This window comes from Schistocerca cancellata, chromosome 1, assembly GCF_023864275.1.
Source record: "Schistocerca cancellata isolate TAMUIC-IGC-003103 chromosome 1, iqSchCanc2.1, whole genome shotgun sequence".
In the NCBI taxonomy this organism is placed as follows: domain Eukaryota; kingdom Metazoa; phylum Arthropoda; class Insecta; order Orthoptera; family Acrididae; genus Schistocerca; species Schistocerca cancellata.
Window position 1 is genome coordinate 1,121,771,147 of NC_064626.1, and position 16,186 is coordinate 1,121,787,332.

The 16,186-nt window shown below is 36.8% G+C and overlaps 1 protein-coding gene across 11 annotated transcripts in view; it reads left to right on the forward strand.

Annotated features, from left to right (window-relative positions):
* LOC126092365 (rap guanine nucleotide exchange factor 2) overlaps positions 1 to 16,186 on the forward strand; it is a 318,859-nt gene that overhangs the window by 275,103 nt on the left and 27,570 nt on the right. For 5 of the 11 annotated variants that reach the window (XM_049907913.1, XM_049907949.1, XM_049907956.1 and 2 more), the window contains 2 exons: positions 4,831 to 4,956; positions 10,114 to 10,203. The exons of 2 other annotated variants lie outside the window; for them this stretch is intronic. In XM_049907913.1, coding sequence (XP_049763870.1) covers positions 4,831 to 4,956; positions 10,114 to 10,203 — 216 coding nt within the window. The remainder of the gene's footprint in view (positions 1 to 4,830; positions 4,957 to 10,113; positions 10,204 to 16,186) is intronic. 4 more of the 11 variants (XM_049907922.1, XM_049907964.1, XM_049907940.1 and 1 more) reach the window with 2 other exon arrangements.

The window sequence follows — 16,186 nt, forward strand, 5'->3', positions numbered from 1 at the left end:
TTAATTATAACCAGCCAGTGTGTTCTCATATAAGACACAGGGTCAGTATTGCCTAGAGTTTCCCTGCATTTCTCAGGAATTGAAACTGATCTTGTCTTATTGCTGCTTCTACCTTTTCTTCCATTCTTCTGTAAATAATTTGTGTCAGTATTTTACAAACGCGACTTGTTAAACTGACGGTTTAAAAGTAGTCAAACGTGTGAGCACCTGCCTTGTTTGGAACGGAATTATTACATCCTTGTTGAATTGAGAAGGTATTATGCCTGTGTCATTTATCTTGCACACCAGGTGGAATAGTTTTGTCATGGGTGGCTCTCCCAAGGATCTCAATATTTTTGACATTATGTTATCTACTCCAGAGGCCTTGTTTCCACTGAGATCTTTCAGTGCTCTGTCAAGTTGTTCTTGCAGTGTCATATCTCCTTTCTCATCTTCACTGACTTTTATATTCCTTCTATAATATTGTCCTCAAGTTTGTTCCTCCTATGTGAACCTCCTTCCATCTTTCAGCCTTCTTTCTTTGCTTAGTATTGTTTTGCCTTTGGAACTCTTCATAGTCATACAGCTGCTTCTCTCCTTCCTCTGTAATTGCCATTTATCTTGACCCAGTAAATTTTGTTTTGTACTCTCCTTAAATGTTACTTTGCTAGTGCTCATAAGTAGGTGATACCTACTCACTACTATAGCTTGATTTATGAATAATGGACAGAGTGTAAGGGTAACAACTTACTGTGTGGTTGATGCCTTAATTGTACACACACACACACACACACACACACACACACACACACACACACACACGAAGCTGCACGGCTACATCTTCTCAGCGGAACAGGTTGTACAGGCACTACAGCTGGACCATATTTATTCATTATGTAGACAAGCTTTCTGCGGTTCATTCTGAGATTTATATACCATAATATGTCAGCAGTTGCTTACTTAGAATATTGATGAACTTGAATTGTTATGAGGCCTTCTATTGACAGTATACTTCCACCATTTAGTAAAGGAAATGAAGATGAAATTTCCAATGGAACACACACACTCATAGTTATCTGCTAGATAAACATTTTAATAGATGGAGGCAGTGTTGGTATTATGTAGAAACATGGTTGAAGCCTCGTTACTTAGGGTGTTACATTGTTTCCCTACATTGCTTTTTCAGTAAAATGCAAAAATTCTTTCTGGGGTCTGGAATGGCAAACACTTGCTCAGTCCCAACCAAAATGAGGAAAATTTTTTTTCCATTATTGACTTTACCATGAGATTTACAGAACAATAATCAGTAACAATAATCATTTCTACCAATCTTGCTAGATTATTAAGTGGCATGTAAAAAAACTTCATACAACTTGTTTATTTTATATGATTCACTAGTGGTTACTCAGTTGTAGTTTCCACTAAAGCACTCAGTGAAAGATTTAAGTCTTATGTTGGGAACTGTATGGTATGACACAGTTATCTCAAAAATCATTTTTCAGAACATTTAGTAAGACTGAGAAGTGTGGCAAAGAGTTGACTGAAATTTGTTCATACAACTGCGCTATCCATTTTCCTTTTTACAAAATTGGTGGAGGATAATTGTAGCATTTCCAGTGTTCACAGGTTCTGGAGGTTCATCTGGTTCAGAGACCATGTAATCTCAGTAATGTTAGAAATTTGTTGTTTATTTTTGTGTGACAGTGCTTGGTGATGACTGTGAATATAAACATTATTGCCAACTGTAAAGTTTAGGTGGTAATCATATTTTCAGACTGGGAAAATGCAATGCTGTAGTCTTCTCATCTGTTTAGTGATGCATTTCACTGACTTGACAGGTCTTAACAATTGTTTCTTGATCTGTGTGGGTAATTTGTAGAACTCACTCAGTCTTGCTAAGTCAGGGATGCTGAGTTGGGAAAGCTGAATCTAATTAATTTCCATCTGAAACCTTTTAATAATTCATTTCGACTTGGATTAGTCAGTATACTCGAATGATAAGTCTTTGCATTGCTGTATCCTATATCCCACATTTTTAATATAGTAGTTATTGTTTGTACTTACCCTCCCCACAGCACACTGTTGTCATGCTGATTATTCAGTTTCATTATCATGTTTTTGTGCTGAGGTATTGGTTTTTGTAATTTTTAAGAGTTAAGCAGCCAGGTTTTGACATGTTGTTGGGGTATTTGGTTTACCTTCATTGGTTGATGGCTGGCTGATTAACAATGAGATATTTCCCAGGTCCCTTGCCCAGATATCCTCTTCCCCCCCCCCCCCCCTCTCTCTCTCTCTCTCTCTCTCTCTCTCTCTCTCTCTCTCTCTCTCTCTCTCTCTTCAGACAATCAGATGTTAGTGTGTTAGTGCCATTGCAGAGTTGTGAGGAAATCGGTCAGTTCCTCCCCCAACCCTCCTCTCCACATATTCACACGCACATTAGTAAAAATCATGGTGCAGAACTGTTGAGAAAAACATTTTGCCGTTATGTGTAAAGTGGCATTATCTTACTACTTTTTTTACAGTAATATAAAAATAGTGAAAATTAATGGGGTTTGTATTTGTTAGTGTTTACTGCAGTTACCTCACTGGATTGTATTACCAGCTTTGTAATTTTTAAGATACTTCACAATGTACTAGAGACATCTCTCATGTTGAGAATAATGAAGTGACACTGAAATTAATTTCTCTGTCACTTATGAACTGTGAAATAAGATCTCATTTGGTAGACACACAAAGGCCACGATTCATAGTTGTAGCTTTGTGTGTGTGTGTGTGTGTGTGTGTGTGTGTGGGCTTGGGGGGGGGGGGGGGGGTTACTAGTAGTTATTTGCTTGTTATAAAATATTGCAAAACATAATACTTGAATATTCCTGCACAATGCGCAGTAGTAGTTACTAAATGGTCCTTGCATTCGTAAAGAGAAACCACAACTGACAAAGAGGTCAGAGAAAGAGCATGAATGGATGTAACATTTGGATACAAAAGTTATTTTAGTCATATGGGTTGTATAATTGCTACAGCAAAAACTTACCATTTACATTCTTAATGTAAAACTGCAGCCACTCTTGCAAGCTTTTTTAATATTATTATTATTATTTTTTTATTTTTTTTTATTTTTATGTGCCACAACACATCGTTACCCGGTAGAATGAGTATTAATAGCACAAGGCAGATTACACCTATTGTGTACAGCATCCAGTTCCCACAGTACCATGAGTAAGTTAATTTTATTTCTCACAAAGATGATGTTGGTTACCAGAAACATCAATAATATTTTGTACATACCTTTTATGTAGTTGATGTTTTATGTGTTTTTTCCAAATTTTTGCAGTGAAATTTTGTTGTGATTATTTTTGTGTATACATACATCATAAATCTTGGGATACATACAAATTACATGGTGTACAGATCGAATTCTTGTGCTCTGTCCTAATTACACAACCGATTTTCTTCAAAATTCATTATGAAATGAATTCCATAGGCAGATGGAGTAATCATAAATTACAATGATTGCTAGAGAGAATACTGAAGCAGTGTATAAAACATTCTTGGTATTTCAGTAGTTTTGCACATGCCCATACTTGAACAGGATCCAATACAAAATTTCACACAAACAAGGTCTTGCATATCAATACATGGAAGTACATTTTCATAGCAGGAGACCATGGTAAAGAGAAATCTCAAATTGTGATTTGGTAAACTGAGCTAGCAAATTAATTGTTTCAGATAATGCACATTAAATGCAAGTAATAGGAAGTTAAATGAATGTAGCAAATCGAAGTATCAATTAAAACTTTTGTTTTGCAAATCAGTTAATATGAGGACAGTATATGGGTGTCCAGTTCGTACCTTCAGGTGGTAAACTGTCAGTGTTGCTGATAGTCATAATGAAAACTAGGAAATATCTGTTTCTATCTTTTAGCACTGTTAGTTTCTCCATCAGAGGTAGGAGGGCCACATCACTTATAACCCAGAATAAGGGGTGTCCACCTATTGTGAGAATGAAGAGAGACAAAGATGAAAGGGGAGATATGTGAGAAAGAAAGACCAAAGACAATATATTGGTAATCACTAAGCTAGCTTCAGTCCAGAGATGATAGAGGAGCAGAGTGACAAGTAAGAAAGGATTGATAAGAATAATAATGAGCAGTGGGATGAGTAGTGCAAATAAGAAGAAAAAGAAAATCTGAAATGAACTGGGGAAAACAGAAAAAGGAGAGGGGGTAGAGTTAGAGATGAAGAGAGGATGATAATTTTTCCCATCTCCTTATCTACTTTCCTCTTAGTTAATAATTGGTCTATTCATTCCACTTGTCATTTATTCCCTCTCAATTCATTGTTACTTTCACTTTGTCCTCGTATCACCTCTGGACTGAAGTTGGCACATTGCTTAACAATCTTTGATCTACTCCTTTCTCTGATTCTTCCCTATTAATTGTTCTCTCCTCCTCCTCCTCCTCCTCCTCCTCCTTCTCTCACGTGGTTCCCTATCATCCTTGGGTTTGAGTGGTCTACCCGTACTACCCAAGTTTTTGAGTCCTATCCCCATTTTCCCCCCTGACAGTAGGAATAGATTTTTTTCTGCTTTTAATGTTTCTATCAGTAGTGCTTCAATGTTGCCTCCTGAAGGTAGTGCTGGCCGTACTGGTCAGCCATATTGTCTCCTTGTAATTTTACAGTAAATTTTCGTTTTGGTGTATAAAGATTTGTTAATACTTTTTTAATAGACATCACTCCACAATAATTTACAAAAAGAAACACACATACACTACACATACATATTTTTGTTATTAAATGGAAAATAAATTGGCAATTTGAACCCGATCTGATATGGGCCTGATGTTGTGTTAGGTTCAGTGACATCAAGCGACTCTGGTCACTCCACGCAGATGGACTCCTTCTCCAACAGTTCTGTGGAGGTAGGAGGAAGCTCTTCCCCTCCCTCCCAGGTCCGGCGACATTCGGCAATGCAGCAGGGTAAGGGGCTCTGGGCATATAACAGACTGACTCTTGATAACGCCATAAATGAGTGCCTGGAAATGTGGGTCTTCGGTTTCCCTCGTGCGGTAGCATGCGTAGGCAACTAAAGTTGCTGGAAGCTATTACTGATGAAGAATTCTGCAGTAGACTTTCATTGTCAGTAGGCCGTGAGACTGGGTTTTATGGCATTTAGCACAGGCAACCATGAATGAAATACAATTCACTGTATTGGCAAACATGTGCATTGCTTATGCATGGGAATGCTATATGTTTTTTATTCTAGATAATCTGTATTTGTATTCTTACATTAGTTAATGAATATTGTAGTGTTATACATATATATTAGGTTAATAGTGTCTCAGCTACTCCAGACAGGGTCAGAGATTGCATAAATTCTATAAAGAAATGTGATGAAAGCATCTTGAACACAGTAAATGCTTCAACCCCCCCCCCCCCCCTCTCTCTCTCTCTCTCTCTCTCTCTCTCTCTCTCTCTCAAAAAAAACACACACACACACACACACACACACACACACACACACCTGTTGTCCTCATACTGTGCCTCCACCTCACTATGACATGGACCCAGAGATCTGCAAGCCACCAAAAGTGTTCTGATCTTTTTGTTGTCAGTGATGTTGCTCATGCATTTAGCATCAAATAGATGGCTTTATACCTTTTCTTAGGTGTTGTTCAAAAGGTTTTTCAGAACATTTTAACCATGTAATGTTTTCTTGATTCATGGTGTAAGGCACATGTCATGAGACAGGAGAGGGATTTCACTTGAAGCGTTAATTTCAAGTTGTGGCATATATTTGTTTGCTTATCGAGCAATTCCTCTTTTATATGGTGTTCATCATTTTCTCTACTTCTATCCAGGTTAGATCCATCTCGACATCATGAGGGTTCTCATTTTCTTCATCCATGCTTCCATTGCTATTTAGTAACTCTTTAAAGTATTCCTTCATCTCCTTGAGTTGCTGTACATACTACTCTTACTTTCTTCTTATTTCTCATCATGATATTTTTTGTCTGAAAAAATACTTTTGTTTGAAAGCTGCTTTGTTTATGGAAATTGTACCTATGGATCTTAAGAGTAATCAGGAGTTCAAAGTCAAGGACTTCTACAGTGGGTTATGTAAGTGTAGAAAAACCTGCAGTCATATACAGAGAAAATATTTCCTTCTCCTAGAAGAAGTAGATCAGGGATAATTTGAAATACCTATAAACACTAGCTATCAGAAGCAGGAGGGAGGGGTGGGAGGAGATTTCATCTGGTGAGAAAAAAGATAACAAAATGTTCCCATTAATTACCAAGTAATTAAAGGCAGTCAGGATCCTGTATCAAAACAAAACAGGAGAAGAGATAAACCAGCATTGAAAATTTAGCCACAAATAAGATTTGGGAACTTAGAAGTTAAACTTGGGACAAGAGGCACTCATTAGTGCAGAGCTATGAGCACAGCAGATCATAAACACGATGTAATTAATACCAAAATAACACCAACAGTGAAAGAGAGAAGAAATAAAGAAAGGAGAAAAACAGTCAAATGGATGGAAAGGGGGGCAGGGGGGGGGGGGGGGGAGGACAAGCTTGTTACAAAAAGGAATGAAAAATAAATATTACAGAGAAAAATATAATGCAGAATGATAGCAGGGAAGAGGCAGACAGGCTTGCAAGGAAGGTAGACAATAGCGAGCCCAAGTAGTGAAAATGAAGGCAGTTAAATGGCAGGAATCAAGCATATTTTGTAGAGCAGATTCCCATCTGGGGAATTTTTAGTCCATTCCTTATTTAGTGGAGTCATTATATATGAGTTGGAATGATAACTCTAGTTGTGTACCATTCTTCTAGGATAATAGTGAGAAATAAACAGAATGGGGAGTCTGGGTTTGTATTTGTGTATATTCACTGCAGTTTTCTTGTTTGTGAAGGGTTAGATCTTTTTACCAATGGAAAGGATTGGAATTGCCAGAGCACACTACTATTTGTAGTTGGCTTTGAAATGTACTGAGGAGTGGAGTTGTCTACAGTCACATGAGGTTAACTTCAAGAAGGTGGAAAAAGATACAGTTAAGTGACGATAATCTTTTCATTTCTTTTAACAGGTGCATTGATCCAAATATCAAAACTTAATCTCCATCCTTTTTGTTTATTTCTCCTCTTGCTTGGACGTGGAAATAGTCATTCTTCTCATTCAGTAGGATTATAATTGTATGCTGAAGACCTGTAACATTGTGCTTTGTTTATATTCCATAATACCAGAACCCCAATGACGGAGTTAGGTGCCAGAGTGGTTAAGATATCCGTATCACATTCAGGCAGAGGAGTGTTGAAATCCTTGGCTGGCCATTTAAATGTCCTTAGAAAACCCTTAGAAAAGGACCTGACCAATTTCCTTACCCTTCCTTGTTGAATATTAACTTCTGCTCTGTCTCAGATAATCTAACTTGCAGGATGATAAACCTTAATCTGTTCTTCATTCCTTTTGGAACTACTGATTTTCAGATGGATTATTTTTACTGCCTCAACTTTAATAAGAGTTGAGGAATGGGGCTACGTGAACAGTTTGCTGAAAGTCATAACCTATTAGATTGCTGCTGCACGAGGGGAAACTTCTTTCTGTTTAATACAACTTAGAAGAGTCTGTCAGTATTGATACCAGAGTTTATTGAGACATTTAGGAGTTATCAAGAGTTTTGTTTCTTACATGAGTATTTTATCATCTCATAACTATAGAAAAAATTATAATATACAGATAAAATATTTTTATAGCTGTGTTTACTTCCTGCTTCTTGTGATGACTTGATAGTATTGTTGTTATGTTGTTTTTATTTAGTTTCTTCTGTCTTACTTCATGGGGAAAAGTAGTTTAATGTAAATGAAGCATGATATATGTTATATGTGTGTTGCAACATTTTTGTTGTGTCTTTGTTTTCCTACACGTAATTCTGTTATCAAGGAAAATTTACTGCTTCAGTTTCTAGATAGAGAAGTCTTCAGTAATTTTGTGTAGTTCATTTACTCAATAAAGAGAAGAAATCCAGTTGGTTAATAACGTGCCATTTATCAAATATTTAGTGTAATGGTTCAGGATCAACTGATGATTTCAAAGTAAATGTAGACTTTGGACTTTTAATCATCTGGATTGTTGTGTATCTGTGCTATTTTTCTAAGGAATCTTATATCCTAAACTATCAAGGAAATATGGAGTCTGATGTGCTCTCTGAAATGTCAGGATACTGGGATGTTAATGATTGAATTAGTTTATAGGGTGATATGTGAGCCTCCTTATAGAGATATGCAAACCTCCTTATAAAGATATGCAAACTTCTTTCTTGTGATGTCGTAGATTGTTGTTTCACTGAAGTGAACTCTAAATGTTGGCATGTGTTGATCCGTGTCTGAGACAGTTAAAGATTCTTGAAAGGTTTATGGGTCATCTTAGGCTGGCTGCACTGTTGAATCATCCATAACCATTGAACAGAATCTGATAACTGCCCCACCCTTCTAGATACCTAGAAGTAAATACAACATTTTCTGAAGAATTACTTCTAAAAATTAATCTTGGATTTATCCATCAGTAAACCCATAGTTGACCATAGCATGATTGATTTTTTGCAGTTTCCTTTCTGTGAAATAAAACTGCAACTGTACTGAAACACAGCTGTGTTTTTTAAATGTTTATCACGGATTCTTTCAAAATGGAGTGGTTTTTCTACTTAAGCTCATTACTGCCTTACGATGAATGTGTATTGCAACCAATAAAGAATTTAATGCACAAGTTTTTTTAAAGTATGTTGCTTCAAAGCTGTAAGTTGTTTCATGCAATTCCCTAGTTGTGTCATAGCCAACCAGCTGTCACAATAATTGTCTGTTTGTCATAAAATTACTTGAGAGAGAAGGGGGACACTCACTCTTGGTAACTGCCTGGATGTATTACAAATTTCACTTAAAACTTATTTCTATTCAAAAATTACAACCATAATGGATAATTCCACCTTCTACCAAGCCCACATCTTAGATATTCTTTTTGTCACCAGTACAAGCATGATCTGGGAAATTTACGTGTAGTGGCGTAAGTCCGCCTCAGTTTTCCATTGACACATTTCATTGCCGTGCATTTAAATGGATAAGTTAGTAGAGAAAACTACTGCATACCTTAAAATGAAAGTAAACAATTGTTTCATGCCCTAAATTTTGAAGGGCAGTGTAAAATTTATATGCTTTGGCCTTTGTTTTCCACTTTCATTTGAAGTTTGTTGCAGGAATAGAATTCACCAATAAGTGTTATAAGACAATATGAAATGTTTTAAAATGAAAGTGTTATATAGAGGGGAGAGAAACAGAAGGTAATTCTGAAGCTGCAAGAGGGGAATCAGCAGCAGAAATACCAAGCAAGCTGACACAGTTGTAACACACTGGTCTCACATTCAGGATAGAGGTTGAACTCTTCATTCAGCCATCCAGATTGAAGTGTTTTAGGAGGTAAATAACAGTATGGTTCCTTTGAAAAGGACACAACCAATAATGTTCCCAAACCAAAACTTTTATGTGCTCTATCACTAGGGACCTTTTCATTGTCAAGACATTAACTCAAATCTTTCTTCAACAGCATAATTCTGTAGTGCCTCTCATCACATGCTACTGAACTTCCCTTCAACTTTGACCCTGTTTTATTTTCTAGTTGGACAGTAACTGCGTCAACATTGAAACACGATAATGTCAATGAGCTTCAGGGAAGTATTGTAATCAATAATTTCTGAGGATTGTGACTTTCAGATTCTACTGAGTGAGACCTTGGTACATGTGTTCTGTCATGAGCTAAAGATATGAAGTTGATTTTAGAGTAAAATTTTACGTTTCAATTGCTGTTATCTGTGTTTAACTGACTCAGAATCTCAGTTAAACTGTTCTATTAGTATAAAAATGTAAGAAAGGTAGTGAGATAAAATAAATTTTTTTATGCTTGCCGTTTTTGTTGTCATAAATAGAGCTATTCTGATATGCCTCTGTACCTACTGGATTTCTTTTCATGGGGCCTTAACTGAAATGTGGCAATGAACAAGTTGTGGGTGTAGACAGTGATCTGCTTGGCTATGCAGCATGGGCCTGCCCACCTACCACCTGTCTGTCATCTGTCTGTCTTTGCAGTAGCCTACTCCCCTACTACCACTAGCAAGCTCCGGCCTCGGCCCCCATTCCCGCACGCTGTCGCCGTTCTACCCCCTATCCCACCGTACGGTAAGTCCTCTTGCACAGTTCTCGTGCTTACTGCTTTGTCACTTTTTGACACATTTCCCTCTTTTTGTATTTATTAATGTTTTTTTGTGTGGATAGCTTCATAAGGTGGAGTTCTGTAACTGCAACTAACAGAGTATGTAAATAACTAACATGAGTATTGATGTGGCATTGTGATTATGTGGTGTTGGTTGAATGTCTTTTTGGCTTTACTGGGTCTACTTGGCTGTTGATGATGTAAGGTCTTATGCCAAGGTGCACTAACTACTGGGTGACCTGCAAATTCAGTTACTGAATTCTTCAAATAGTGGTCTGTTATATATAAACCTTTCCTGAAACGCTTATTGCTCATCATATTTGAAATTATTATTCTTTGCAATGTCTTTTCTTGACTTGGGAAATAGCCTTTCTTTCATTTGTACTATATGTACAGCAAACATTTATTTTGCAAACATTAGATTTCACAAAATATTTAGTATTTGATAACTGATAACCAGTTGATCCAGCATTAAATTTCTGGACCAATTCCAGTGAAGCACAAAATCATCATATGCAAGAATTGAATCGTCACAAAGTTGCATAGTGGAAACTTTTAAGAGAGCGGGCTCATATTCAGTTGTCAGATTGGGCCACAGCTCTTTTTTTTTTCAGGAGATATTTGCTGTAGGTGTGAAATTGCACATTCGCTGTTTATAACAAATGCAACTTAAACCTGTTGTGCTGTTTTCCATTGCAACAAACAGCAATTAATGTCACATCGTTTTCATTTTTAATTAGTCCTGATGCTGCAAAGGCACACAGGGCACAGTGCCAGTTGGAAGCATCAACTGGAGTGGACTGTGTGCATTTGCAGCTTCGGAACTGATTAAAAATGCCAAAGAAGTGTGATTAACAGCTGTCCATTGCATTGGACAACTGCACTATGGGATTAATTGTGTTTTGTAATAAAATAGAAGAAATTTCATTTAAGAGTAACCTTCGTACCTACATAATGAACAGAATGCAAAATATGCATGTATAAGAATTGTGTAGGATACATAATGATTATGTGGTATGTGTAATTGCTCGTTGTATGTAATCTACACATAATTACAGTTTTGGTTTGTAAATAGTGTTATTTACACTGTGTGTGTGTGTGTGTGTGTGTGTGTGTGTGTGTGTGTGTGTGTTTGTTTTTGCATGATTATTGAAAATTGCATGCAAAGTGCTTTGAATTTAATTTATACTTGACTCATAGAACTGTGTTGTAAATAGGGGTAGTACTCCCAAATTAAGTTGCAAAATTGTGTTTGTCTGCTTCATTCTTCAGAAATAGATTTTGGATGTTCACAGACCTGTGATTATCAGTTATAATGGCATACAACACTTCTCACATTACTTGACCACTTTGGCACCACTGTGCAATGCCAAAGCTTTTCTAGTAAGTTTATTGATTTGTGTCATGCAGATGTGTCATGTAGATATACACCCTGGTGTTTTTATATCAATGCATTTGATTTTCTGAGAAATTTTAGGTTCTTGCCAATGCATGATGTGTTTTGATGTGAGAAGTGTTGTCATACTTTGAGACTTCTAAGAAAACGAAGGAAACATTCTGTAAAATTCTGTAGTGATTCAACACTTTTACTTTGTTGTAATAAGAATAAATTAAGGAAGAATGTTTTATACATAATTAAAAAGTATTCAGAGGAACAGTAATGTTTAGCTTCATTTAAACCATGTATAGTGAATTGCATATCTTGTCTTTACATGATCAGCAATTAGTTTTGAAACCTTGACAAATTGAGAACTACATACTTAAACCAAACAATGGAAAATCCTGAATGGGATGTAACAGTATATGATATAGCAGAGATGCTGAGTTGCAGAAAGGCACAACGAAAAAAGACTATTGAAAAGTTAGCTTTCAGCTAACAAAGCTTTTATCAAAAATAGAAAGCACTTTACCATCACCCACCTCTACCCTGCTATCCCTCCCCCTCCCCGCTCCAGCCCCTTCCTTACTCCCACCCAGTTGCCTCTCCCATAATACTCTGCTGCTCACAGTCTGGCTCCAGCTGCCTGTGTGTGTGTGCGCGTGCGCGCGCGTGTGTGTGTGTGTGTGTGTGTGTGTGTGTGTGTGTGTGTGTGTGTGCGATACTATGTTCTTGATTTCCAGAAACATGTATCTCAGTTCCACCTGTGTACTACTGAAAAGAAAATAAGCTTGCAGAACATCAAACTAGCATTGTGAATGTATTAAATATTTCTTAGACTACAGAGCTCAGCATGTGAGAATGTAGGCCTACTCCACAAATTTCACTGATGGAAAATCTTCTCAGGTTATCTACGGATTAACAGCAACATATTCAAGCACATTGCTTCAAGACAGCGAACAAGTTAACTCTGAAGACTGGTATAATGCAGCTCTACCAAATTGTTGATACCTTGATGTGTTAGGATGTGTCCTAACAACTTACATTCTTATTTTACTCAAGTTGTGGCATAAATTCATTTCTTCACCAATTAGATTCAGTACCTCTTCCGTAGGTACCCTATCTACTCATTTGATCTTTAGCATTCTTCTGTTAGCACTACATTTCAGAAGATTATATTCCCTTTCTCTTTGTTCTGAAGAGACTTCCTTACTCTTCATTTTATACAACATGTTCACAAATTTCTCTCTTTCTGAACTGCTTTTCTTATATAGTGTAATTCCCTCCCCCCTCCTTCCTATTTCCATTTATTGTCCACATTAAATAATGACCAGTCCAAGGAATTAATAAGCATAGTCTTTTATGAATATGTGAGAGGAGCGAAGATTACAATAAACTTTCAAGATTACTTAGCTTGTCATGTTGAAATGGCTCCAGTTCTTGTCTGGGGGTCTAGTTACTGAATCTGAAAATCTAACATCAGGTCCTCATGGTTGGGTTGAACTAAATAAATTAGAAGATTGTTGTTGCAGAATTTTTTACATAAATATATTTTCCGCTGATTTTCTCACAGTTTTGTGTATCATACAGTATTTTGATTTTTCATATTAACAAAGACGAAATTACATTGTTCACACCTATTACACAAAAATATGTCTGATCACATCAGAGGCAAGCTTACAACTCTCATACTTTGTAGAAATAACAATATTCCAAAGGGTTTACAATTTTTCTTAACAAATGACAATTTACTAGTTTTCATTAAATTATAAATTTCGATTATTATTTCATAAATGAATCCGGGAATAAACATACTAAACAGTACAGGATTGTGTAAATAACAGTAGAAATTTTATGTCTGCAAATAATTTGTAATTTCAAATGTTTCTCAAAATAATAATAATAATAATAATAATAATAATAATAATTTTAACTGTACATTCAGAACTAGTAATCATCAAGCATAATATCAAACCTAAAATATTTTATAAAGTAATTCCTTTTCACAAATTTTAGCTTTAAATATAACATACTGTGTATAAATATAATAGAGGGAAACATTCCGCGTGGGAAAAATATATCTAAAATCAAAGATGATGTGACTTACCAAACGAAAGTGCTGGCACGTCGATAGACACACAAACATACACACAAAATTCTAGCTTTCGCAACCAACAGTTGCTTTGTCAGGAAAGAGGGAAGGAGAGGGAGAGACGAAAGGATGTGGTTTTTAAGGGAGAGAGTAAGGAGTCATTCCAATCCCGGGAGCGGAAAGACTTACCTTAGGGGGGAAAAAAGGACAGGTATACACTCGCGCGCACACACACACACACATATATCCATCCACACATATACAGACACAAGCAGACATATACAGGGGCAAAGAGTTTAGGCAGAGATCTCTGCCCAAACTCTTTGCCCCCTGTATATGTCTGCTTGTGTCTGTATATGTGTGGATGGATGTGTGTGTGTGTGTGTGTGTGTGTGTGTGTGTGTGTGTGTGTGTGTGTGGGCGCGCGCGCGCGAGTGTATACCCATCCTTTTTTTCCCCCTAAGGTAAGTCTTTCCGCTCCCAGGATTGGAATGACTCCTTACCCTCTCCCTTAAAACCCACATCCTTTCGTCTTTCCCTCTCCCTCCCTCTTTCCTGACGAAGCAACCGTTGGTTGTGAAAGGTAGAATTTTGTGTGTTTGTTTGTGTGTCTATCGACGTGCCAGCGCTTTCGTTTGGTAAGTCACATCATCTTTGTTTTTAGATATACTGTGTATAAAATTATATTACAGTTTTCAGAAAAGCAACTAAGATAATATTCAAAAAATAACACTGGTATCGACAACTACTGTTGTGGAAAAGTAATGCCAGAGGAGGATATCCCGTTACAATAGCCATTCTGCACTTTATATCCTCTCTGCTTCAGCCATAGTCAGTAATTTTGCTGCCCTAATAGCAAAACTCATTATCTACTTTTAGTATCCCATGTTCTAACTTTATTTCTGCAGTACGCCTGATTTGACTACATTCCATTATCCGTGTTTTACTGTATTTGATATTCAGGAGTGTTATGACACCTTGTTGATATTCAGGTGTTTGCCGTTGCCATGTGTAGGCTCTGAAAATTATTCCAAATAAATTTGTAGTGGTTTGAATTTGCAAGTGAGCTGGATTGACATAACTGCAAGGCCTTGTTTGTTGTATCATCACAAGTTCGTGATAATCCATAACCTTCATTCTTACTCCTGTTTTTTATTTGTGAATCACAAAGAAAGCATTACTTGCACAAAAATGATATCCTGCAAAGCATGGATGAAGGGCAATAGGCAGATTCCATATTCCTAGTCTTCCAGAAGTTGTTGAACACTACAGACTGTTAACAAAGCTATGAGCATATGGAATGCATTCTAAAATATGTGGTTAGCTTAAAGACTTCTTTGGTAATAGAACCAAGTACGTTGTCCTCGGGTGAAAGTTCCTCAGAGACAAGAGTATTGTGAGGAGTGCTCCAGGGAAGTGTAATTTGGCCCCTCTTATTCTGCAGATACATAAACGATCTGACAGATACTGTGAGGAGCAATCTGCGACTGTTTGCTGATGATGCTTTGGTGTAAGGGAAGGTTTCACCATTTAGTGACTGTAAAAGGATAGAAGATCACTTAGACAAAATTTATAGTTGGTGCAATTAATGGCAGCTTGCTCGAATGTAGAAAAATGTGAGTTAATGTAGATGAGTAGGAAAAACAACCACAGTAATGTTTGAATACAGCATTAGTAGCATCCTGCTGGACACAGTCATGGTAATTAAATACCTAGCCATTAATATTGCAAAGTGATATGAAGTGGACTAAGCACATAAGCATGGTAGTAGGGAAGACCAATGTTTGACTTTGATTTATTGGGAAAATTTTAGTAAAGTGTGGTTCATCTATAAAGGAAATTGCATATAGAACGCTATTGTTCATGTCATGTTAGAAGGCAGCCCAATTTTCAGCTGTTCTGCGCATTCCCCTTCACTAGCCACAGGCGGCCAATAATATTCATTCTCTTTCTGAGCAACTGGCAGAGTGTTACAGCTCGAGAGCGAGAATATCACACCTACATGCTACACTGTTGCCACACTTTGCAACAACTGAATTATTCATTCAACTATCAATTTCTGTTTTTCCTTTGTGAATGTGTATCTTGTAAATGTTTAAGTGCTACAAAAAAAAAAAAAAAATAAAATAAAAAGGTCAGTTGACGGTAATAAACGTGAAGTGCTTCGCAAGCAGGTGAGGCGGATTATTTACCACTTTTATAACTTTTTCAAATGTAAATTTAAAAGCAGGTCTCCTACTGTTGACATTGGCAAACACAAGAATGGACTCCAGAATCGTGTGGTGTTAGCAAGAGAACTGTAAAGAGTATTGTAAAGATAATTGTGAAGAGAATTGTAAAGGAAAGTGTCACCTAGAAATAGTTGGTTTCATGTTGCCAGGAAACCATCAAAATTGCAAAGGACCTGTAACACGAATGGATAGTTTTAACAATGATGTTTTAAAGTACTCCATGCGACTGATGAATGCCCAACATAACA